Source organism: Betta splendens, chromosome 7 (assembly GCF_900634795.4).
Source record: "Betta splendens chromosome 7, fBetSpl5.4, whole genome shotgun sequence".
Lineage (NCBI taxonomy): Eukaryota > Metazoa > Chordata > Actinopteri > Anabantiformes > Osphronemidae > Betta > Betta splendens.
This window is the reverse complement of record NC_040887.2, coordinates 3,315,555-3,342,002: the sequence shown is the minus strand read 5'-3', so window position 1 is coordinate 3,342,002 and position 26,448 is coordinate 3,315,555. Positions and strand designations below refer to the sequence as shown.

Here is a 26,448-nt window from a genome sequence, read left to right as displayed (position 1 = left end):
CCCGGCCGCCTCCTGATTGCTGAAAACTCGGTGGAATCAGAGCACCGCACGCGTTAGCATCAGCGGGAGCCTGGGTGCATGTCGCTACGTGGCTGCAGTGAGCGCAGGGACGTCCATGCAGCCAAAACAGACGCTGGTGTAGTCGGAGTGGGATCTGGCATCGAGCGCGCTCAGTCCGGGCATCGCACGAAGCGTGACATTTCACCACGTTGGAGCGGCTACAGGAGTGACGTGTCCCTCAGCCCCCCACCCTCCCTGACCCTGCCACAGACCAGCTCTGAGCCGCAGACACAGGCGCTGCCAAGGCAGTGGTGGGCACACCAAGGATAAACTCCTCAGCTAAAGCCCCAGAGCAACATTTCAGATACCTAATGGGGATTAGACAAACTGAGAAAGCACGTTGTGGGGAATTTATAAAGGACTGAACCCAGAGTAGCCAGGAGAAAAAAAACAAGGGCATGAGGAGAATTTCAAAACAAAAGCTCACAGCTTTTCAGTGTGTGTGTGTGTGTGTGTGTGTGTGTGTGTGTGTGTGTGTGTGTGTGTAGCCTTGAGGTGGCCATCAGCAGGCAGTTGTCAGCAGAGGTATCAAGGCAACAGCGGCGAGTGCAATACAGGGGGGATATTAGCTGTCACCTTCACCTCGGCGTTCGTGTCAGTAACCTTGTTAGGTTAGAGCTGTTTGCTCGTTTTGCTCGTTGGGGGCCGGCGGTGACCCTCTAAAGACATCTCTCACCGCCGAGGTTAAACTACCAAAGCGAGACTCAAGAAAGTGTGAAGAGTTGAAAATACAGCAAGAGGAAAAATGCACCGACACAATTTAAAGTCGGTCTAAATGAAGTACTTTATTCTGTTTCCTGAGCTAAAACAGGACAGAAAGGATTCAGAATATCATTTCCAGCGTTGTGTCTTCAGGTAATTACAGAGGACAGTTGACCATGAAATTCAACCCACCTTGTTATTCAGTGACATTTGGATTATTGGAATTGCTCACACACCCATCGCTTGAAAAGGCCATTCACCGCATTATCCATATGGGAGTTTGTGTGTTTGAACATCTGTGTGTGTGTGTGTGTGTGTGTGTGTGTGTGTGTGTGTGTGTGTGTGTGTGTGTGTGTGTGTGTGTGTGTGTGTGTGTGTGTGTGTGTGTGTGTGTGTGTGTGTCTTCCGCCTTTAAAGGTGGAGAACATATTTCTCAAGGTGAGGTCACGTTGGCCAGTCAAGTTTTGTCAAGGGGCCAGTTTACAGCCTCTGATTTAGGTGAGTCACCAAAAGGTGCTTTTAAGGACAGAGACAAAGTGTGTGTGCTTGTGTGTGTGCACTGTGCGCGTGCATTATTGTCCAAACAACAATAGTAAACTGTATTTCCTATCTACATGTAATATTTATAGGTCGCTGCCGTGTCCGTGGCCAAATGTGACGCCTGTGTTGTGTGTGTGTGTGTGTGTGTGTGTGTGTGTGTGTGTGTGTGTGTGTGTGTGTGTGTGTGTGTGTGTGTGTGTGTGTGTGTGTGTGTGTGTGAGCTGATTGATATTCCAGTGGGCTCTATGTACCAGAGGAGCAGGATCCCAGCCGACTCAATTAAGGCTGCATATTGTTCTGAAAAGTATTGAATAATGTGGGGACCCGGGCGTCGGCAGTGTCTTCGTCTGAATATAAATCACCGTGCACTTTGTTTAAGTTATTCTTCCCCCACTTATGAGCATTAGCATCGATGGCAGTGGAACATGATGTAAGGCTGACTGACATGTTTCAGCAAAGCGCTGATAAAAGCCCACCAGGACTGACTTCTGTGTAATATTAAAGGAGAAGCACGCGCGCCTGAACGGCAGCATTATCAGTCAACACACACGTCGCGATGGAGAAAAAGACAAGCAGAAAAACTCTGCAAACCAATATTAATTTATGTTCATTTTACATCACCGGGTTTTCTAGAGTTCATATATTTGCTTTCTACTGTATAAATTCTGAGATATTTTGCTGTTTACCTGATAAACAACTTGTCCAAATGCTTCGTTGCCTCAGGCTTGAAGTCTGTCTGTGAGTAATACCAAACAGCTGTGTGCTTTGAAAGGATCTGAGAAAACTTAGTATCAGCTTTCATATTGTGAGGAATATTTTCCCCCCAAATCAATAGCGCGTTCACTATTTAATGGATATATATGAAATATGGAATTTGCTTTGTGGATATGACCGATCGAAAATTAATATCTGCTGTCTCACAGTTGGACTGTTGTTTCTGTGTTGGAACAAGCTGCGAATATGAGATTTAAGGATTAATTGTATTAGTCTTTGCAGCACAAATAATAACAAAGCACTTTTTGAATTAGTTTCCATGTGTTTTTTAAGGTCTTTGTGTTGGGCCTGATCAGGGTCACTGCATTTTGATGTGGAATCCGTGCGTCTCCTTGGATCGAGTTCAGATCGAGTCTCTCTTTCATAAAGATTGATTTTTGCAGTTTCATTTTGTTTGTTGCCCGGCTCACAACCAGCAGCTTCGGTTCCCCTCTCTCTGTCATGAGGTGAACTCTGGGAAGCTCTGCACCAAGCTGCCAACGGACGCGTCCTGGAGCTGTTGAACACGACGGAGGACGAGAGCGGCGCTAAAGAGGAAGCACACTTTGTTTCTGCTGCTCCCAAGTGGCCGAAAACGAGCCGATTTTCCGCCACGTGTGGCTGTGGCAGGGACCCACTCTGGTGGACGTGGGCTTCCTGGCGACGCCCCTGCTGAGGATACCTGAGTAACGCACTCCACGAAGAGTTTACTGTAGTGGATTTAAGATTTAATCTCTCGGTTTGGAGGAAAACGCATGCGTCTAAATGAATGGAGCGGAGGGCGGGGGGGGGGGGGGGGGGGGGGGGGCGTCACCGTGGGTCGTTCAGTCGCGCGTCCACGGGCGAAGATCCCGGTTTTTACGCGCATCCACTCGAGCTTTCCCATAAACGCAGTCGTGGTCCACATCCACAACCCGCCCTGCGTGCGCAGACACTGACAGAGAGCGAGCGAGCGAGGGGGGGAGAGAGAGAGCGCTCCTCCTCCTCCTCGGTTTCTTCCCACCACTCATCACAAGCGAAGGTAAACGGTCTTCACGTCGGAGGAGACCTCTCGCCGTTTCCCCCCTCGCATAATGGAAACTGAAGTAAAGCAGCTGTGGTCCATCCGTCTTCGGTACTTTTTCTCCTTCATCAACGCGGCGCAGTTCCTCTGACCGGGCTTTTCCCCCCTCCTCTCCTCTCTCCCCCTTTAAATAACTTCTTTCCTGGTGTGTGTGTTTTTTTCCAGACACGCTTTTAGAAAGAACCGAATCTACGACTTGTAACTGAGCAGCTTTGGAACAAGACCGTGTTTTCTGGATGGAGGATTTTAAGTCGGTGAGTTGAACGCATGTCGGGATGATGAAGGCGTTAATGAGCCGCATCCAGAGCTCGCTCCGTGCGGCCGATTGTATCGCTTTTTGTTTATTTCTTGTGTGTTGGACATTAATCTACAATTTTACACCATTACGTGTGAAAAACGCTCGATCGGTGTCGAGCCGCGTCTAATTTCGTTCGATCGTGAATTTTGCCAAGGGATATTTTTGGGCTGAAGATGCGTCCGCAGCCGAGCGGCTGGTACTCAACAGGTTCCGAACGTCCTCTGTCACTGTAGCCTTGTAGAGTAAAACTGGCTCCGTAGACCCACCCTCGCCGCGATGCCGCTGATGTGTGCTGTGAAACTGTGAGGCGCAGGAAAGGCTTCACTGTAAGTCAGTGAGACGAGTAGCCTTGAATTAAACATGGGGGGGGGGTTAAACTGCGCTATGTTCTCATTATCACGTCAAAGCTCATTATATGAAATATAAACAAATATATTTTGATATTTTTTAATTTTTTTGCTGTCTCAGCTAGATTGACTTTTTCACACATGACTTGTCTTTGCTATTGCCGCACGTCCCCGTCTTCCACATTGTCACGCGTCTAAAAGTCTTCTCCCTGTTTCCTCATCGACCGCTCTCGGCCTCCGCTAGAACCAGAGGCGCCGTCCTTCACGCTCCTCTTCTCCTTCTCCCCCGTCAGACGGTGCATTAGCTGAGGTCAAGCTGGTCGTGAAGGTGCTGGACTCGCTCCCCCCCACGCCCCGAGCCGGACGCACCATGGCGGCGGGAGTAGCGGCGTGGCTGCCGTTCGCCCGGGCGGCCGCCATCGGCTGGATGCCCGTGGCCAACCTGCCCATGCCCGTGGCGCCGGCCGAGAAGAACAAGCGTCAGGACGAGCTGATCGTGCTCAACGTCAGCGGGCGGCGCTTCCAGACCTGGAGGAACACGCTGGACCGCTACCCGGACACCCTGCTGGGCAGCTCCGAGAAGGAGTTCTTCTACAACGAGGAGACCAAAGAGTACTTCTTCGACCGGGACCCGGACGTGTTCCGCAGCGTGCTCAACTTCTACCGCACGGGCAAGCTGCACTACCCGCGCTACGAGTGCATCTCCTCCTACGACGAGGAGCTGGCGTTCTTCGGCATCGTCCCCGAGATCATCGGCGACTGCTGCTACGAAGAGTACAAGGACCGGAAGCGGGAGAACGCGGAGCGGCTGCAGGACGACCAGGAGGACAACAAGGACGCCAAGCTGCCCAACATGACCTTCAGGGAGACCATGTGGCGCGCCTTCGAGAACCCGCACACCTCCACCATGGCCCTGGTCTTCTACTACGTCACCGGCTTCTTCATCGCCGTGTCCGTCATCACCAACGTGGTGGAGACGGTGCCCTGCGGCTCGGCGCCCAACCAGAAGGAGGTGCCGTGCGGCGAGCGCTACACGGTGGCCTTCTTCTGCATGGACACGGCGTGCGTGATGATCTTCACCGTGGAGTACCTGATGCGGCTGTTCGCCGCGCCCAGCCGCTACCGCTTCATGCGCTCGGTGATGAGCATCATCGACGTGGTGGCCATCCTGCCCTACTACATCGGCCTGGTGATGACCGACAACGAGGACGTGAGCGGCGCCTTCGTGACGCTGCGCGTCTTCCGCGTGTTCCGCATCTTCAAGTTCTCGCGGCACTCGCAGGGCCTGCGCATCCTGGGCTACACGCTGAAGAGCTGCGCCTCCGAGCTGGGCTTCCTGCTCTTCTCCCTCACTATGGCCATAATTATATTTGCTACTGTCATGTTCTACGCAGAGAAGGGTTCAAGCTCCAGCAAATTCACCAGCATCCCGGCCTCCTTCTGGTACACCATCGTTACTATGACAACACTCGGGTAAGAGCAGACACCTCATTTATCTGATTGTGAGGTGTGTGTGTGTGTGTGTGTGAGTGGATCTGAGTGTAGAGGGGCGTACTTGTACTTTTCCTGTGTGAGTAAATACACGATTTGACGTGAAGGCGCCTCAGAAGTCGATTCTACCCTTTCCTTCCCAACTTTACACAGAAATGCTGATAGACGCCGGAGAAATGGCAGCTTTCAGTAGACTGTGTCCACTGTGACTCACAGCTGATGGTTTCCTCCCGGGAGAGGAGCAGCCATCAAGATGTTCTCTCTTAGTAACGCTGCCCTTCATGCATCACTGATAAGACAGACAGGGAGACAGGTGAGAGAACGGAGGAGGAGGAGCCCTTCAGAGCCCGTTGGCCCCGCGGTTCCAAGGTTCGGAACAGACCCAAACCCTGACTTTGCAGTTTGAGAGCCCTCCTCCTGCTTCGCTCACTCTCCCTGACTTCCACTAGTTGCTGGCTTTGAAAATGAAACGCCTCCCGGTACAAAGGAGCATATCAAAACGCTCTCCAGTTTAAGAGGCATGCGAGTGGTTCTGTCATTTGCATTTGGGAAACGGGCAGAGATAATTAATATTATTGCGGCACTATTGTAAAAGGCGTGCATGTTTTCATTATTAATTGAAAGCCTAATTAACCTGCAGCAGAGTGCTGTCGTTTCCTTTTCAACGTCTCGAACTGGAGCCAGATTTAATGAGATCAACATGTGAAGCACGTCGATGCATTTCTCTCAGTTCACGTCGTCATATATTTCCATCAGTGATTTTGTGGTCGTGAGAGGAACCGTACATACATCATTAATTTTACAGTGTGTACACACACACACACACACACACACACACACACACACAGCTCTCTGATGTGGCACTATTAGACCTAATGGTAATGTGTTTTATGAGCGTCCCCTGTTGTGGATGTGTGAGTCAGACTGAGAGGCTGACAAATTGCAGCGTCCCGCGAAATGTCAGAGTCATAGAGGCCATAAATGGCTCTGAGCTCACTGCCGCGACACACTTGGCACCCAGTCACCGGGCCCTGCCATTCTCAACCCGGGGACGATCAGGTGCGGCGCAAACGTCTGATTTAGGATCATTTGTTTGGCTGCCGATAGATGTGTGTCCACGGACTCCGAGCCATTTTCTGCTCTGCTGTCTGGTAAATCTGCGAACATGCCTCAGCTCACACTGCCCAGACTCACACACAGCACCCTCCATTTCCCACTGGAGCGAGACCTGAGACACTAATGCTGTGGTGCTGAGGAAGACGAGGCCGTGTGTGTGTGCGTGTGTGTGTGTGTGTGTGTGTGTGTGTGTGTGTGTGTGTGTGCGTGCGTGCGTGCGTGTGTTAAACGCCGGCCATTGTTGAACTTAGCCTCATCAGTGCAGCTGCAGCCAGAAGTGGGTGTCAGAGTGACTAACGATGTGGTCCGTCGTATCGGCCGACTAATCTTCCGGTCTCTGCTCTCACTTTGTCCCAAACACACACAGTTCTGTGCAGAAAGGTTTAGGATAAACTTTTTTAAAGTCCGCTTCTAAATCTAGCAGAAAGGGCCTCGTGTCGTCTCGTCTGCTCGCTGTGCGGCCATTTCCCCTGCTGAATTAAAACGAATGGAGCTTTAGCCTTGATGTCCTCCCTCATCACCTTCCACAGGTCTTACAGTGGCCGTGTGCTGTTGGGGCCGTGTCCGGCTTCGTCCTCCAGGCAGAGATGCTGCCTCATATTTAATTTACTGCCAACCTGTGAGCTGTGGCGTCTTCGCTGCAAACACCTGTGGTGACGGGAGCTTCGCAGAAAAGTTGTCCGCGCCGCGTCGTCGGCTCAGTGTTTGTTTATCTGCCGATAATCTGGCCTCCTCCTCGTGAGGAACACGCACGGCCCAGTTCCTAACGCATCGGCATTAAATGCTGAGTCCAGACTGAGTCAAATACAGCTGCACGTGACTCCTTTTCAAAAGCAGCGCGTCCAGTAACAGGGACCATGTTTAGGTTTAACCTGGAACTGCGAACGCAGACGTAGGGAGAGACCCTGGGGCTGAGCAGCTGCTTTTCAGGGGCTGGACAAAGAGCTTCAACCAGCCAAGCGAGTCACCAAGTCACAGCAGCACCGCCGTACAGTACGCGGAGCTCTGCTCAAAAAGCTCAGCTCAAATCCCCCAAATGAGGGGCTGTGAGGACGGCGGCGGACGGCGCTCAGGCATGAAGGCCGTGCAGGCGCTCAGATGTTTTGCTCCCTATAGATTCTGATTTTAAATGATCATAACTTCAGGCATTTGTCACAACTGGTTGAACCTGTCTCATAAACCCTTGTTTGTCTGGAGAGGAGCCGTTTGTGGAGAGACAGGCAGCATCAGACGTCCTGTGTTTAATCCTCGTATTTTACATTACATGTTTTGGCTCCCTCGCTTTTTCTGTATCGACACAATGCTAATTAAAATGCTAATTCAGTCTCATTGGAGTGAGATACTCTACTTGTACCTTGTGAAAATTTATCACTTACTGCACCACTTGAGAAACTCATTGTCTCCACAAAGGTAATTGACGGTGTTATCTAATTAATAGCAGAAAATAAATTGCCTTTTTGAATGTCTCCGGTAAAACTATGAATATTCACTTCTTAAACTGTCTCTCTGCTGTTTTTTTTAAATCTGGTGTTAGAGGACGTGTGAAAGTCTGTTATGAAATGTTTGGTGCATCTTACCTCAGATGCCTCTCGCTGTTAGAAATGTGCAGCCTGGCAGCTCAAAGGGTCCGGGCTCCAGTGACTGATGTAGGAAGCAAAGCTAGCATTAAAGCGCTATAGAAAATTATACCTGCTCACAGATCTCCTTTGTAGCTCTATTGTTGGTAGGTACGAATCTCCCTAAACCAAAAATAGTGTTCCACAGAGCAGGCAGTGTAATGTGAGCGTTTTAGGCTTTGGTAATTATCATAATAAGCAAATGTCTTATTTATAAGCATCCTCAACAGGTGGTCTGAGGAGAAAATGACGGACAGATGCATAATATGGTCAAAAAGGACCAACGTTGCTTATATTAAAACACAGTCTCAGCCGGACTCTGTGCCGCTGCCGTCCTCAGACCAAACTGTGAAGTATTGACGAGCTGCAGCGTTGGGCTGTGTTGTAGCCATTAGTATTACCATGCCTCAGTCTGATTAATATCCCTGTCAAAGACCAGCTTCTTTTGATCACCGCTCCCTCAAGATCAACGCGCTCCTCTCTCCGCCTCAGACCGCGTGCATGGTGTTGATACAGTACGTGCTGCAGGAGGAGCGTGTGTGTCCTCTCTGTGTTCCTTCATGCTCAACGGAACTTATCGTCACTAAATTAAGATTCATTGATCAAAGCCTACAGCTGGAGGAGTGCGCGGCCTTAACAGGATGCTAATGATGATGAGCGCGACTGAAACCTGATGTCAGTGATCATGAACTTGGGACGGCGGGAGGAAGGAACTGTCCGTCATGATTCATGCTGACGTCTGCTGACCTCGTCTTTTTGTATTGGTAAATCAGCTGGGACTTCATGAATGATCAGGTTTTTAGGGGATTGGATTTCAAGGATTCTACCTAGGAAATTGCTAAAACACGTAACAAATACAAGAAATGCACAAATCGATTTGACTTTTTAAACATGATAAATTGAGCCATTCAAATTTGGAATGACGTACTAAGGTGATAGCTTGACATTTATTTTTATTCAAACAGAACAAATAATTTGGGATTCGCTTGCAACGATCCAACCGCGTCCCCATCAGACCATCAGTTATTGGCCATAAATGCTGGAGGTCGTCCAGAGTTCAGCAGTGTGGCTTTAACTGACCAGCACAGGACCCGGCAGCCAGTTGTAGAAAACTACTGTAGGGCACGCTAGCGTTAATGGAGAGAAGGTCAGAGATTCTGTTCCTGGGACTTTATACAGGTTGTGTCTGTTTTTACTCTTCTTTTCTTGCCCCAGTAAACAGCCAAATGTGATGGAGACGTTCCAGATCTGTGTGGCTGCAGATCTTTCCTCTTGTTTTCCGTTCGCCGTCTCTCATCCACCGCCACCAACCTGCTCCGCTTCCTGCCTCGTGTTTTCCTCTGAACTCGCGTGTCCCGAGGCAGTGAGCAGTGTTTACCGCGCGTTTGCATCTCACTCACATTTGAATGCATATGTTTCGAACCCTGCAAGAAGTAATTATGCGCCTCCACATTCAGCTCGGCGTCTGCTGGATGCGAGGATGCAAAGCAGAGCCGTAGTATTACTGGGTGCGCGGTAGAATTAGGCTCAGGCTAAAGAGGATGACCTCTGATATGGACAACAACAACAACAAGCTGTTTATAATATCAGAGTCAAGAGAAAGACACTCCTTCATCTTCATCATCAAATGATATTTTACCACGCTGTTGTAGTGTTTATTAAATGCACTGAATATGAGAAATGATCAGGGTCAGTCCTGCACAACACAGCGGGAGCATTTCAGAGCTGCTTCGGCCCAGCTGGGCTCTCGCTGCTGTGATTGGCAGTCTTGAAGTCATTCCATGGCATCTCTATTGGGTTAAGGCCTAGGCAATTTCAAAAGCTGGATTCTCTTTGTCTGGATGACCCTAAACATCAAAGTGAGCTTGCTGCTCTGCAGTAGCTTTCCTTTGATGCTCGGGGTCATTGTCCTCCTGCAGTGGACAGCCACTCTGACATTTCCCCATAGGACGCCTTTGTAGACTTGGGAAATCATTTTTCTCATTGATGATGTCCAGGTTTCCAGGTCCAGAGGCCACAGAGCAGCCTAAAAATCATCATACACCGCATAATTATGTACACAATACATATATATATATATATATAGGAGGCTGACATGTTATAACTATACTATGCACTGTACAGCAAAGTAAGATTCTTCCTTATTCACAGTTTCATAACAATCTGTCCAACAGGTGTTGAGATACTGACAGTTTGTCTTATTTACAGCTGGAAAAGCTACAGGTTTCAGGTCCAGTCGATGACTTGACTGCAGCTGCAGCTTAAAATGCTGAAATGCTCAAATACAAACTGCAGCCACTCAGTAGCGCCCAGATAAATAGTCTATGAGGATGAAACATCTAAAATGAAGGAACGCTGCAGCGGCGTGGACGCCTGCCGCTTGTGTTTCTCTGTCTGAGGACACACAAGTCAATACTACACCCAGCCTGCATCCAAAATCTGCTGCTAAAATTATTTCTGCACTCGGTCCAGATGCTCACGCCCACTCCTCTCTTCTGCTGTTGACGTATATTATTTTCTAGGGCCGGATGGTTGCTGTTCTTCTTAAAAAAGCTGAACGCCTTCTTCTGGCCACCTGTCAGCTGAAGGAGTTTGTTGTGGCCAGTGTGACTCAGAGGTAATTGGCAGGTCTTTCCCACAGGAATTTCAAGTTTGTGCTTTGTACAGCCACACGTTCCTCGCCCTGATGTGCGATGCATGCAGATGTTGCAGATGCTGCAGACGCTGCAGACGCTGCAGATGCTGCAGACGCCGCAGATGCTGCAGACGCTGCAGACGCTGCAGACGCTGCAGATGCTGCAGACGCTGCAGACGCTGCAGACGCTGCAGATGCTGCAGGCGCTGCAGATGCTGCAGACGCCGCAGATGCTGCAGACGCTGCAGATGCTGCAGACGCCGCAGATGCTGCAGACGCTGCAGACGCTGCAGACGCCGCAGACGCTGCAGACGCTGCAGACGCTGCAGACGCTGCAGACGCCGCAGACGCTGCAGACGCTGCAGACGCTGCAGACGCTGCAGACGCTGCAGATGCTGCAGACTCTTGATGCTGGCTTCTCATAGGACGGAGTGTAACTTCACCTTGACTAACTGGGCTAAGTGATTGAAGCGCTGCCCAAGGTGTTGATGCACCAACGCACGTGAGCGTGTTATTACAGAAAGTGTCTCCTCCGCTCCGTCACTGTCATTCAGGGTTGGTCGCCTTGAACCGCGGTCCGTTGTTCTCGCGGCCACTTCTCTAATTCAATTAGCGCAAGTGTCTCTGTGAGGTGCCTGAGAATGAGTCAGGGATTATCAGTTTCCAGGTGGGTAATTAGCGCCGAACTCCAGAAAAACGTTTCCTGCTACATTCTTTGTTTGTTGGGGGCAGCTCAGACTTTATAGCAGTCTTATCTCAGCATCTCTAGGTCCGTAACACAAACACCTGGTATACGACACCTCACAACGGGCTTCATGTGAAGTAAATACACACACAGACCTACATGTAAATCCATCTTTGGTTTAGGAATAAATTAAAGCAGATCTGATGATTACAGAAAGGTATTGTTTCATATTTTATTGTACTGGCCTCTGATTAAGTTCTGTGTGTACACAATTACGGATTAGACAGCATTGTGTCCACTGGGCAGACATTCTCATTACCCAGTAGATAATGGGAACCGAGGCAAATGTGAGCGATAGTTCTCCGTATATGTAGGTCATGTTAAATAATATGACTCGTTTCTGTTGCCTGAATGTCTCTGATTCATCCACAGCCATTGCTTTTGAGCAGGTAGACATTATTGTTCCATATTTTTATGCACTTACTAAACGTGTGCATGCACACACCCGCTCTCCGTCTTCATCTACGTCTTTGTTGTGTGGTGTAATTCATAAACTGTGTGCTGGGCTGATTATCCAGGGTGACAAAAGCAATTGTTCTGCTACACTAAATCTGTGGGGATTAATGCTCGTCTCTGGAGCGGCTCCCTGTGTGTGTGTGTGTGTGTGGTGGGGGGGGTCTGCCTCTCTTCATCTCCCCTCTTTACTCTGACACTTCAGGATGCTTCAGTGAGGATCATCCTGCTGGATTTCTCATCTTGACGTCTGATTTGCTGCAGCCTATTAAAAAAAGGAAAAAAAAAGTATAGTTTTCACATCACGTGGGTGAATATTGCGGCCGGTCCTGTTATTCTCTGTCCGTATAGAGTCATCTTGGTGTCAGTTCACAGACGTACTGAAGGACACGTCCTCCACAAAGATAGGAATCAAGTTATGTTTTGATCCAGATGTCTTTTAGGGATTACCCGTGCTGAGGGATTAATCCTTCCATGTGCCATCTGACAGTGCCAGGCAAAGTCAAGTCATGGACTAACACCATTAATAGATTTCAGTAAGCCTTTTCTCCCCCTTTAAAGGTTGACTGGTGGCAGTATTAATTCAATTTCCAAGCCCCCTCTCGTGAGTAACCTATCTTTCACCCCTTTGCTCTGTGAAGAGCGAGGCCATGGTCCAGTGCCACTGAATAAGAAGTCTCCTCAAAGGATTTTCACCAGCCTCATTTCACAGGAGACGATCTGCATTACGTTTTAATCTTATTAGCATTGAATTAGCACCACATCCATGACCTGTCCAAAACAGAGCGCTCGTGGGCTCGTGCTGCTCTCGGCTGATAAGCTGAAGAGATTTGGAAGCACCTCCGAAAGGTGAGGAGATCATCAGAGCTGTCGGTTTATTCTGGGCAACATGTACAGGAGCCGAACGCATGCGAGCAAAATATCTTTTAAAATGAACTAGGAGAAGTCTGTATCTTCAGTGGAAGGTTGGAAAAAGGAGGCCCGACTATTAAGATCAGCAAATAAACACAAACATTACATGACGGAGGAGTCTATAACAAAACTAAGGGACAAACATCATCCACAAGTACCGCAGCTTCTTCAGGCAGCAGAACAGGCGAACAGGCGCTGGCCCGTAGTCAGGAGGCAGCATAAGGTGACAGCAGGCAACGAGCAAGCAACGAGCAAGCAACGAGTAAGCAACAGGGAGCAGCTGGAGAGTCTCTGGTGGAAACAAAGACCACAGCAGCCAATCTGGCCAAGAGCCGACACGACTGAGGCTCCTCATGAAGGAGGAGAGTAACAACAGGTGATGAGCGAGCACTGCTTGAGTGTGTGTGTGTGTGTGTGTGTGTGTGTGTGTGTGTGTGTGTGTGTGTGTGTGTGTGTGTGTGTGTGTGTAAGGCAGTGTCAGAGGTCCCTCCTCAAACAACAATACTCATAAATGCACAGCGCGAGGTTCCAACCGTCAGTCTCTTCTCAAAAGCAATTTGTTTTTACGAGCTGTAAATTCCAGTCAACGCGTGAAATAAATCAACTCCTGTTTAATTGAGAAAGATAAACCGTCTGTTTGGGAAGTCCAAATCTAATTTAGCCAGTTTCACCCTAGTGTCCTTTAAAAACACACTTTTTAATTTTCTACCATAAATCATTTTAGTTAAGGTCTAATGTAATTTTGCAGCAGCGGCACAAAAAGGAGTCATGTTGGACGCCGGCTCCCGAACGTATTGCTTCGCTCTCTTATCTCCTCCCATTCGGCTTCTTTCTTTCAGCAGATTGCATTTCAGCGCTTGTACTCGCTCCATCTCCTGCTCTGTGCTCTGCATCTTCTCCTCCCTCCACCTGCAGTGTGGTGGAAGTATTGTTCTGACTTCATTATGGTTTTCCACGTGCACCGTTTCCTCGGCGTCCTGTGCTTCACGCTGTCATGTAACGTCGGATCCTTCGTCTCACATTAACACACTGACTGAGATCCTGCACCGCCGCCTCTATTGGCTTCTATTACAATGAATTGCTCTACGCTCAGTAACCTTGGGCATGTGTAGTCGCACAGCAGGGGCTCGTGTCCCCAGCAGGTGAGGTGAAAGACAGAATGATCTGCTGCTCATCATTAACACTGGGAAAAAAGAGGGGGGCGATGCATCAGACAGGACAGACAGACGCATACGTGCGGGAGAAATGAGTGGTGCACTGCTTCACGGCCACAGAGAGGAAGAACCCAGCAGCAGTGGAGGCTGTTCTTCAGTGATAGGCTCACACTGTATCTGCAGAGATCCAGCGCCTGCTAACTTTAAAGCTGGAACAAGCAGATTGATTATGTTGTTACAGCAACTGTCACTTAGAAAAAACAATTTAGTTGCTACTGCAATAGTCAGAATACTAATACCAATACTCCTTATTTAAACAAAGATAATATGCATGTCTATAAAATAACTGAGTATAAGTTTTATTACCTCAGTAAATATTGGCTTTTGATTCAATCTTCTATGAAGACACCATCTTTGCTTGTTGAAGATCCCAGTGGACTTTTCCCTGCCCCTGATGAAATCCTCAAATGCTGTCATCACAATCACTATCATGACATTAGTTTCTGAATGAGAAAATTGAAACAATGAGAACACACATCAGGTACAGATTCTGCATTTCTGGGACGACGGCTGCGTCTCTATTCACAGGCCTCGCGGCGCGTGACTCAAACGCTCGCACCGTCCCAGGGGATCTCCATCCGCTCACATCACCAACGTGTCTAATCATGGCTGCATCGCGATGATAGCGGCGGTCTAATGGGTGGATACAGATCAGGCTGCGGTGATGGATCCGCTGATCAACTGCTCTGGAGCGTAATGAGTGTGGGCAGGTGGTAGCAGCGGCCTGTGACCACACGCACCTCCGCCCGGCGCTGCCCTCCGTCCCTGGTGCTGTCGGACCTTTGATGAGCCGCGCGTACACGTATGCATGAGCTGGAAACAGATCGTCAGGAGGACGAGAGAGGCCGAGGCCGCTCCAGAAGCACGGAGACGCCGTTTTAGTGTCGGTGGAGCTGGAGCTCCACCGTAGGGGAGCTGTGACTTTTAAACAAATGCAGATGAGGCCTGCGCTGCTATATTTAGCGTAGGTTGGACTGTGGAGCTCACATTTCAGCGCTCGTCTCTTTGTTTTCTCCTCCCTCCCTGCAGCTTCCCAAACAGCTGCAGCAGCGCTCACGTCTTCCTAGGACACTTGTTAATGCTGCATATCTCGTGTCTTCTCTTCATCAGACGTCGCTGATAAGCACAGAGGACTCAGTGAATGTGGCCTGTGCCAGCGCTGCTAGAAAAAAGAGGCGCGGGCAGGAAAAACAGCCTCGTTCTGTTTGTGACTGGCCTCTGCTCCAGTCTCCAGACATGAGGTCATAGATGTGGGTTCTACACAGAAACATGCTGGGAAACAGCATCCCGCCAGGGCCAGAACCCATGAACGAGCGGACCAGTACCAATGCTTTGAGATATATTTGGTTGGCTGTTATTGGCTTCGCTCCTTTGAACATGAATTGTGTCCGTCTGTGTGGATAATTTTAATTTTATAGTATGAGCTCATTTCACTCCTCAGCCTCACTCACTGGACGGTTTTTCCTCATGTCCCATATGTTGCTCCTTTAAATATTCCACTCGCCACAGTCCACGCTGACAGTCTCGTCCGACTAATTCCATCCCTGCCAGTCAAGCGGCGTTTTATTGTTTGTGCATGACCCCCTCCAGAGGAACGAAGACAGAACGGGACAAGAAACTGTCGCACTGGAGACAGATCCAATTATAAGTGGACCAAAGTCAGAGGACGTTACAATTCATCAGGCCATTTATGAGCGATCAGATAAATGCGATGGTAAGTAGAGAGCAGTCACAGCAGGGGGTGATTGATGGGACGGCCGTATAATCCAGTAAGTGATTGTGAAGTAAAAAGGAACAAATGCATTGTAAAAAGGAGCGCTTGAGGAAGTTTAAGGCAGAAGGAGTCACTTCCTCTGTGTCCGTCCTCTGGGCCCATTTATTGTTTAGCGCAGTGTCTGTTACTGTTGGGATGTTTTCATACTCCTTCATAATCGGAATGTATTGGTTGATGTCACTTAATCCATCTCTACGCGTTTGTGTGTGTAGCTCTGTGTCTGTTTTTTTCGAAGCCCAATCATTTCGGGATTAACGAGTGATTGAATGGCTTTATGGATATAATCCTGATTTGATTTCATTATGATATGTTTTTTTTCCCTCCTGCTGCTTCCATAGTGCACTCAATTTAATTTCAGCACATTCAATTTAGGAGCTTTTGTGGAGGCTCTCGGCACCTTTGCCTCTTGGCTGGAATGGGAAATATTGGGGGCAACAGTTATCTTCAGTGGCTCATCTGAAAAACGGCCGCGACGCTGTTAGTTAGGTTGGTTTTATCGGCGGCGATGCCAGACTTTCAGATGGAAGTGAACAGAATGATGGCGTCTCCTACGTCTCCTATCCAGACGAAGCCTGTTCTTACGCTGTGGTTTGAACACCTATTGGCATATATCACACATGCAGGCTAAAAATAGAGCCCGTCCACACTCCCATCATCAGCCCCTCCCTTCGGTTCTCTCCGTTTTCTCAGCACATCTCTCTCCTTCTGTCTCCTTCCTACTCGTGCGCATTCAGATGCCTCTCACAACCCAGTGCCGCGGACAACATGCGCTTTGTGTGTATTTTAACAAGCTCAGAGACACACATGCTAATTAAGGAGCACACGACAATTTGGCTATAGTTTTTCTTGTTTGTTGCCGTATTTTTAAACATGTCGTCTGCTGCTCGGCGTTTGCGTTTCTGTGGTAACCCTGGCTGTAAATGAGAATTGCGCGTGGGGCTCATCATTATAACAAACGCACACATTCGGAGCTGTGGCGACAGAGATGCCCACTGGAGGATCAGCGGCTGTGTTAAGATCCCTGTCCTCCATTTTCAGCGTCTCTTAATCCTGAAGTTGCTCCAGAAATGTGTCTCCATCTGTTTTGTTATCGCTCCGCTCCAGCCTTTTCTCTCTTTACTGACTCTGGCATTTCCACTCTTGTAACCACAGCTCTGCATGTTTAATTACGGAGGTGACCTGATAAAATAGTGCTGCAAGAGTTCCTGCCTTTTTTATTTCCTCCCTCCTGTTCTCTCCAAAGACCAAAGCAGAGTCAATCAAAGGATTCTTCCATCTACTGCTTAATGCCCACTGACTCGCTTTGTGCGGCCCCTGTCTGCGGCTCCCACCTGTTGGGGCTATTGTGATCTGATTGTCATCCACATAGCTATATATGACTGCGCCTTTGTGAAACACAGGCAGGAACCAGCTGTTACCCCAAATAGCTTCTGGCTGTCGCAAGCTCTGTTTGTTGCTCCCGGTTGAGGCCTGAGTCTGTGTACGTGTGAAACAAAGTGGACGTCTGCTGCTTGCTCTATCAGTTCTGAGCTTTCTATTTCATCTCTTTGTATCTTTGTCTTGTGGCCCTTTCTGCTCCGTCTTCCTAAAGAAGCGGATGCGTGTGTGCGTGTGCGTGCGTGCGTGTGTGCGTGCGTGCGTGCACGCGCGTGTGTGTGTGTGCGTGCGTGTGTGTGTGTGTGTGTGTGTGACTGCCTCCCCACAGGCTTCTTCTCTCTGCTGATGATTGCACTGGCTATTTTCCTATGAGGCTCTCGCCAGATGACAAATTCCCACATTCGTTATCAGCTTCCTCTTTTCCACAAAATCAATAGTCTTTCAACACTTTTCGCCGCATATATGAGATGGCTGTGCTGCAGTTTTTTATCAACATGCACAAACATCCATGCCTTGAACCCTTTTGCTGAGAGTGGATCCAGCACCCCTGACAAAGAAGAGCAGGAAGGTCAACATCCACATGACACCATAATGGTAACTTATGTAACATAACAAAAGCACAGTCTGGAGTCATTAAGTCATAAACTGGCTTAGTAGTGGCCAGCATGACGAAGTATTCATGCAAAGCTCTGGATTTAGCATGAATGATACAGTTGTGATACCAACAGTTGTGTTGCTGTCAGGGAAGGAACGTGTTAAAGTGCTCATGCTGTTCATATTCTGCAGCAAATCAGCTGTAAGAGGCAGAGAAGCAGCATGGGGTCAAACAGCTGACCATTACCACAGCTGAATCAAACATCTGTCACACCACACACACACACACACACACACACACACACACACACACACACACACACACACACACACACACACACACACACACACACACAGTTTTACGTCTGTGATGATGTCTGGCGGCGCATGAAGATGAGAGCGCAGGAGAACAGGCCTTAACAGGAAAGGGTACGTGCACTGACTGAGCGCCACCGCTGTTGGAAGCAGCGTCTGCTGTGAAGATACAGCGGAGTTCATGTGAAAAGCGAACGGGCTGTAGCCGTCATCTCTCAGTGCTCAGTCTGTGATATTCCTACTGTACAGCCACCATCTACTGTATTATGCAGCAGCACAGAGGACGGGCAGAGGGAGGCAATACAGGAACATCACACAAACAGTAAAGCACGTACACAACTGATCTTAAAGTACAAGTACAGTATGTTCAGATGAGCTAACAAGTGTCCGTAGCTTCACACATTATTAAAAGGAGGTTTTGTTCTATAGATCACTGTGATTAAAAGCTTCTTTGTCGCGTCGACCTCAAAGCCTTTGGTTTGCTATCGAAGGAATCAAACAAGCTGAAGAGAAACGCCTACAGCTGCACAAACTGCTGATAAGCCCTACAAGGACTGTTAGAGCAGTGGACTGTGCTGCTCTCTCATGCAGATCAGACCTGAGAGGTGCAGCGTATTCTTAGAGTCTACAGGTATATTCTTAGGAACCTTGTTTAATCGTATTTGAGGGGAAGAATCTTTCCCTTTACGCTGTTTAGTGTCACTGTGGGTAATGGAAAACAGATGAAGTCGTCTGTGGAGATAAGCAAGACAATAATTACCGAGCGCTGTCAAGGTTAAGTCTACAAAAGCGTCTGCAAAACCATTTGTCATTAAAAAGTTTAAGCCCCAAAGGACCAGTAACCTCTCCAGATGTGCGAAAATGGAGCTGAGACAAAAGAGAAGGAAGCGACTGGTGGGATGTTTAACCGAGTCACAAGCGAAGGCTGGCGCTGATGGAAGCTGTGAGCGGTTGTCACGGTCCCAGCGCGTGGCGGCGGCTCATCTCCTGTGATCATGACGTCCTCTGTCAAAGACGAGCTCAGTTTCCCCCAACGTGGGCCTAAATCAGCCGACATCATCTGGATTCCCCTCAAATGTGACCCAACGGTAGCGATGCCCGTCGCGGCCGCCGTGCTCCTGTGCTGCAGCACGTGGAAGTAATTTCACACCGGTGACACGGAGGCAGGCGGCGATAATGTGCCGGAGCGGAGGCGCTCACTGCGAGCATCCACTTCACCATGTGGAACCAAAGACTGATTACTAATAATATTTACTCATTTTCCAGTGGATGTTGTAACTTAAAGTCACACTGATCCCAGCGGTTTAGTGCTGCTGGAAGCAATTAGCCTCAGTCATCGTGGCAAGAAGAAGTAATAAAGTGTTGCAAAAGAATCATTTGCTTTAACGTGGTGTAATCATGGGGGGTAAATGCTGTAGCAGTGGTAGGTGGGTAGAGAGAAAGGATGCTAAACTACACTCACCGACTTTAGCGCTGCAGCAAACGGGGCTTCAACCACATTACGCTGTTACGCTGCCTCGTCCGCTCGCTCTCTCCCCTTTCAGCCCTTCAGTCGCGTCCAATCGCTTCGGCTCCGTCCGTCCGTCTGCCGCTTCATCCGGTCTGGACTCCATCCACGAAGGCTGCGTTGACTTTACAATGGCTCCGCCGCCAATCGCGCTTTCAAAGGGCTCCTGTGTTATTTACCGACAGAAACGCAACGGGGGTCAAAGGCCTCCGAGAGGAAGGCGGAGCACGAAAAGGCGAGGAGGAGAGAGATGGAGGAGCAGACAGGGTTCCACGAGGCCGAATAATGACCCGGAGACAGGCCGTGTAATCAGCGTGTCTGTCTCTTACCTCCCCTGCTGCTCCCGGGGGTCACAGGAACAGCGCTTCTGATTAGTTCAGGGCGGTCGAGCCAGAATCATTTTGGCGCGGCGCCGACAGGCCGGTGTCTGACGGCAACCTGCTGAAAAACCCCCCAAAGAGTCCAGGTTGAGAGGGGTTGACTTTCACCTTCCCCACGTCTAGTCTGAATCGGGTGAGAGCCGGGAGGGTCTATTTTTGGCAACGGGGTTGTCGTCAGCGCCGGAGAGACACAATAAGTGAGAAGATGGGTGGTAAAGAGGAGAGCGGAGGCTGAGGATGTGCTGGAATAGAGCAGCGCCGGATTTGGGCGATCACGACACACGGACGCTTTGAGATCGTTCGTGGACCACATGTACAGACGAACCTGCAGAACAGACGTCCCCGTTTGATGATGTTGCGCAATCGACCCGGCGGATTACTCATCGCCGCTCATTACTCACACGTAGCAGACACCTTTATATCGGACATTCCAGCATCATAGCTGCGTTTCTCGCTTCCCTCCCTCCGCGCGCTTCATGATTCTTGGCCATAAAAGATGCAGAGTGTCGTAGGTGGGAGAGTTGTGTAAGTGAGGAGGCGCAGAAAGAGATGGTGGGTCAAGTAGCCCTGATTATGTAAAAAGAGCCAGAGAGGCTCGGAAACACATGCTGCTGTATCTTTGGAGAGATCAGATTATGTGGAGATCACTCTGAGTGGGATCCTCATATTGTGCTGATTAAGTAACTCAGACCTGTCGTCTGAATCCTTCCACCTTCTCCTAATTGCTGCTCTTTGTACCTGGTTCTTGACGTGAGCGCAGGCTGGATCTCACCCGCGGCGCCGTCCCTTTACAAGCTGCGTCATTTAGCTTCTCTTTTAGATGAGCTCATGTGAATAAGATGGGCCGGCTGAGCCCCGAGGTGCAGGATGTCTGAACAGCAGCACTGACAGCAGTTCGGCCCTCGGGGACCACTGGACGGACACACACACACACACACACACACTTACACACACAGTGACACACACACAGACACGCGCAGCACTTCATCAGCCTCCATCACTGCGTTTTCTACATGCATCCGGCCGTGACGTCTCATCTTCACCTCATTTTACCTGTTTTTCTCAAAGAATGGTTATGAATCTGTGAGAAATGCGAGCTAACGCGCACCAAATGAGCTCGGACGCCACCCGCCCATCGCCGCACATCTTTTCTCCTCACCAGCTTTTTGCCTCAGCAGTCTGTGTAAACTGAACCAATATAAAGCACACAAGGTGCATCTGGCGCCGCATTCCAGCTGAGTGACAACCGAACGCTAGCAGGTAGCCGCCGCACTCCACAAAGTTAGCAAACACGCGGTGGGTGCACTTCAGGCACACACAGCGCAGCCTGGTATAAAGACGTTTGTACAATTCAGACAGATGATTTCTATACACATTATATGATACATATAATCCTCTGAAGGATTTACTGTAAAAGCTTTGCAGCTGAGAGACGGAGCAACTGTTGCCTGGTCTCTATTTATGAGTCTGTGTGTGTGTGTGTGTTTGTGTGTGTGTGAGTGAATGTAAGAGACTTATATTAAACCTTTTTTTGGTCTGATGAAACACTATGCTCAACACAAAACAAACATCACCTTAAACAAACACACCAGGATGTGGTGCAGGGAGGCCTCTGGGCAACAGGCCCTTAGAGGCTTATGGAGGCAGCGGGTAAAATGTCACAGCAAGTCAACTGTGATTCGACAGAGGATTAGTTTATGACTCCAAGCTTTTAACAACAATGTTAATATGACCACACCAGTTAACTTATGTAACACATATACTTATGTAATATAAAAACAGTGAGCGAACAAAGCTTACAGTACAATACTCACTAGATTTCCATATTTAAATTGAAAAATACTTGTGTGTGTCTCCAAAGAGCAGCCAGTGTGTACAGTACAGTAGGCTCACGCTGGAACCATGCTCGCTATTAGCACATGCTTGTAATGACTATTTCCATATCCCTTTATTCATTGCTCCCTGTGGTGTTGTAACCTGCTGGGGGCACAGATATGGAGACTAGAAGAAATACAATACCCACACTGTAACACTGGTGACTTTCTTCTACGCCCACGTCCAGGAACACCAGACATCTAATCCGAGTGTGGAATTAGCCCTTGTAGCGGAAACGGGCTCCATCTCAACAATAGAGGGCCGCGTGTGTGCGTGCGCTGGTGTTTGTGTTGCTTGCGTGTTGGATGTGGGCACGGGTCTTAGTCAGACTCCGAGTGGGCAGCTGCAGGTGTGTGTGTGTGTGTGTGTGTGTGTGTGTGTGTGTGTGTGTGTGTGTGTGTGTGTGTGTGTGTGTGTGTGTGTGTGTGTGTGTGTGTGTGTGTGTTAACGGGGGGCGGTGGGAGGAGAGCGTGAGCCGCTAGCTTACATGCCGGCGGCTAACCCACCGTGTGCGGCCTTAAACGACACATGAAACTTAAAACAAGTCCACAAACGTAGCGGCGGTTGAAAACAAAGAGAGGAGCTCAGGAAAATGGAAAATGCAGAAATATGGAGAGATGTGATGGGTGGGATTGATCAGTAAGGACACAGATTGATTGTGGATTCTTTGCGGCGGCTCGTCAGGATGAGGGCGATCGACAAACGGGGCTGGAGAGCGTTAAAGGTGTGTGGGTGTGCTGAAAGAGGGGGATCAGCTGTGATTTCCCAGAAGGGACGGGGATTGTGGACGGAGTCGTCGGGAAAATGAGAGGACTTAATTAAATGCTTTGTGGTTGAAAGTATTAGGGCTGTTTGCCTGAGGGTTAGCTAGTTTAGTGCCTGTGTTGGCTGTCAGCACCTGAGAGGAGACAAGCCCGCTGCATCCATGGATGGAATATTAACACAAATCTGAACCAGTCACTGAATCATTTGTTGCACATTAACATTTAGAGAATGAATTCTTTTGCTAAGGACACAGAAGAAAACAAGGATGCCTGAGCCTGATTCCACACTTCCTGCCGGAGGCCTTCAACCCCTCGGTCCCTTCCTCCTCCCGTCTCGTCCTCTGCATTGATGTCCGGCCTCGGGTTGTGACTCGTGACCTCGCTAAGCTCGGAGCAACCGGACCACAGGCCCGTTCACCTGCCTGGAGCCCGCGGCTGCTCAGGGCCCTCGTGAATCATTTATGACGACTCGTCAGATTTGCAGGTTAGACCTTGGTCCAAACTAACATATTGTCGGCGCATCTCTGGAAGAACACAAGTGCAAATGTCTGCAAAACGTGCAGAGCCTTCAACCAATGCTGCCACAACCTGTCTCCAGGGAAGCATTATGAGATTAACTGTGCCCCTCGTCTTTTCGTATTGTTATGTTAATGTGCATGAATGGTATTAGACCGATGCGACAAAGATGTGTGAGCAGTGAGTGAGTGAGTGAGTGAGTGAGTGAGTGGGTGAGTGAGTGAGTGAGTGAGTGAGTGAGTGAGTGAGTGAGTGAGTGAGTGAGTGAGTGAGTGAGTGAGTGAGTGAGTGAGTGAGTGGTTCTGAGTCCGGCCTTCCATCCGGTTCCCAGTGGAGGCCAGTGAGGACGAGTCCAAGGCTGCTTGATCTTAGATTAGACGGCTGTGCTGTCGCAGCGGGGCTCCTGGCACAGGACGGCACACATGTACGACCGTTGTGACGCTAAAACCGCTTGGCTACGTTTGAGCTGATGTGTGGAGGAGTCGGACACCTCCAGCCCTTTTAGAAGCTCGGCCAAAATTCGTTTACAGCGGGTTTTTTCTGAAGGCTACGGCAGCCGCTCTCTTTGTACCGGATCCATGTTTAAGCGGGGGGTTCGGCCGTCACGTGACTCATCACAGCACTTTACTGTGTCGGTGCGGTTCTGGCGAGGTCCGCCGTGACAGATGGAAAGCAGACCTGATATTCCCCAGGGAGGCCTGAACCGCTGACTTGGAGCAGTGGGGTTTAGGAGAGGGGAGGATTGGATCTCTCCAGGAGGGAGTCAGGGCAAAACAGGACCGGCTAGCCTCATGCTAGGACCCATAATGACCAAGGGGGAGGCACCTGTCTCCCATGTCGGAGGAAGCGGGAGGGTTATGGGCGAGCGAGGGGGTAGGGAGGGAGGTGGAGATGAGGCTGGACAGGGCTAATGGAAAACAAAGGTGAGAATTAACCCAGGTTCGAGCAGGATCAAGACGAACGGCGGGGAAGGATGACGGCGAAGCGTGTGTCGGTGCCATCTGGCTGCATGTATGAGGCTCCGTCACTGCTGGGTGTGTGTCCATGTATGTGGGTATGTAGCCGTGTGTGTGTGTGTGGACTCAGTGATGTGTGTAAGTCTGTGCCCCGGGTGATGCTTCATCACCATATTTGTTTCTATTTAAAAGGGCTGTGTACATAAGTTATCCTGACATCACTTCACATCCCTGTTGTTTACTCTGTTCTCAGTTACACCCTAAAGCAGAGGTTGAGTAAGTTGAGCCCTTTCCCTTCATCACACAATGCTGCGCTCGGCCCTTTTTCATCTCCTCTAACTTATGTTCCCTGTCAACCCCAATGTTAAATCCTCCAAATATTTGTCTGATAGAAATATGAAACAGTTTGATGATTCCTGGGATGCCACAAATGATAGAAAGACACAAAGCAGAGGAGTGAGGGCGGATGAGGAATGGAGTGGGGAGCGCTGTCAAAGACTAATGTGTCAGTGCGATGGGGTAAATAGGGCCTGTGGAGCCGGGCTGCATCTCTCTTAGTGTCTCCTCGCTCTTTGGTATTCATGGCCTGTGGAATAATGAATATGACGAATTATCCAGAATCTGTCGCCCAGGGTTGAGAGTTGGAGAGTAGCGGCTGGACACGGTCATCTCTCTCTCTCTCTCTCTCTCGCTCGCTTTCTCCTGCACACGCATAAATGCTCACATACACCCACACACATAAACCTGACAAATTAACCCGGCTGCCAGAGGCCTTACTGAGATAGTTTTTGACACATTTGGGATTTTTATCTTTTTCATTTGTCCAATTGGGTCTCAGGCTCTGCGGCGGCGTGTGTGTGTGTGTGTGTGTGTGTGTGTGTGTGTGTGTGTGTGTGTGTGTGTGTGTGTGTGTGTGTGTGTGTGCGCTCTCTCACTCCCGCTTTGTGTTTCATCAGCTGGAGATTTTTTTTTATGTGTGTGTGTGAAAGTGAGAAATAAACTCATTTTTGTATCTGCGCGTCCTCATCCTCCACCTCCAGCAGCGCCAACAAGATACGTGATGTACAACTGTCATTATAAAGACAATGCTCTCCATTTGAGGCAGGATGTCATCTACGGGCTTTCAGAGTCTTTTGTACTGTGCTGCGATTTGGAGTGGGTCATTTTACTTCATTCTTTTTTTCATTATGTTGTTCGCAAAGCGTTTCAGTCCTGTAGTGAGAAGTCATTACTGTTCTTCAAAGGGAGAGCGGAAATAGTAGTATGTGAAGTGCAGATGAGATGATATTGTGAATGACTATTTTCATAGCTGTGTTTTGCCAAATTAGAAATGCATTCTGGGGTTTTTCAAATGTATGTTGTCATTAACTGGAAACACTGTTTTCATATTTTTTAAGCAGAGCGTTTGTTATGGTGCAATAACTATGGTGCTTTGGTTTTTCCGTCTGCTGGTGTCAATGCTAACTCAACATCATCTGTGCATAATGCAAATACAACAAACACTTTGCAGAAGATGTTTGTTTTTGCTTTCATTTGATTTGATTAGGGATTAATATTATTTTTTACCTGTGTCGGTCATTCATACATTGGCAACAATGGACTTACTTATTATAGACAGACACAAAGACAATCATTCTGCGACACATGATGAAGGATTTGTTCAGCTGAACTTTACCACAGCGTAGAAAGCATCTCTGATTCTGGACAACACGCTCAGAGTTACACTGTAATCACGCTGTAATGCACCATGTTTTTAAAATGAAAGCAGGGCTACGTTTAATAACCAAAGCCATAATGTGCAGGACTTCTGCTTCCAAAAGCTTCTCAGTAAATTTAATGTCTTTTCCAGTTGCTAAACTACCTTTTGTACTTTTCTCAAATAAGGGTTTGTGCTGTGATCCACGGGTCAAATTACACATTGTAATTAAAAGTAAAAAAGCCTCTGTGTTGTTTATTGCCAGTCTAAGGCTAATGATAAATCACTGGCAGTGAGTGTGTGTGTAGGAGACGGCTGAAGTATTTTTTTGTTGGGCTGATTTATGTACGAGCTCTGAGCAGATTGCCTCTTTAATTGTGATTCAGCCACTCAGCACTTCTAGCCGGGGAGCCGTCCTGCCTGGGCGGAGGTGTGTCATGTGGGCCGAGCCTTCGGAGAACCGGGACCAGGCACCTCCCGTCATCCCAGGGCAATTCATCACTGCCTCGGCAGCGTTGGACAGGAGGTCTCTATGGCGGCTGGATGTTTTTAATATTCAACTGGATCGATAGAAACGCTGCTTGGCTTTAATAGCTTTGGCCCGTGAGCTTGTTTGGCCCTGTTCAGGTTTGCTTCCGCTTACTTGTGTAAACATAAATTAACTGTAATTGAACAAACAGTCACATTTGCACGGCTGAACGCGTGCCGCCGCCGCTCCGGGGGCCGGTGCCCCCCCCCCCCTCCATCTG

General features: G+C 49.0%; 1 protein-coding gene across 2 annotated transcripts in view; it reads left to right on the top strand.

The window, feature by feature from the left end:
* The first annotated feature begins 2,947 nt into the window (after positions 1-2,947).
* The window catches only part of kcnd3 (potassium voltage-gated channel, Shal-related subfamily, member 3), a 65,293-nt gene continuing 41,792 nt past the window's right edge, over positions 2,948-26,448 (top strand). The window contains exons 1-3 of one of the 2 annotated variants that reach the window (XM_029155883.3): positions 2,948-3,169; positions 3,284-3,372; positions 4,057-5,236. In XM_029155883.3, coding sequence (XP_029011716.1) covers positions 4,134-5,236 — 1,103 coding nt within the window. In that variant the 5' untranslated portion in view covers positions 2,948-3,169; positions 3,284-3,372; positions 4,057-4,133. Of the gene's footprint in view, positions 3,373-4,056; positions 5,237-26,448 lie in introns of both variants that reach the window. The other variant, XM_055510399.1, reaches the window with a different exon arrangement.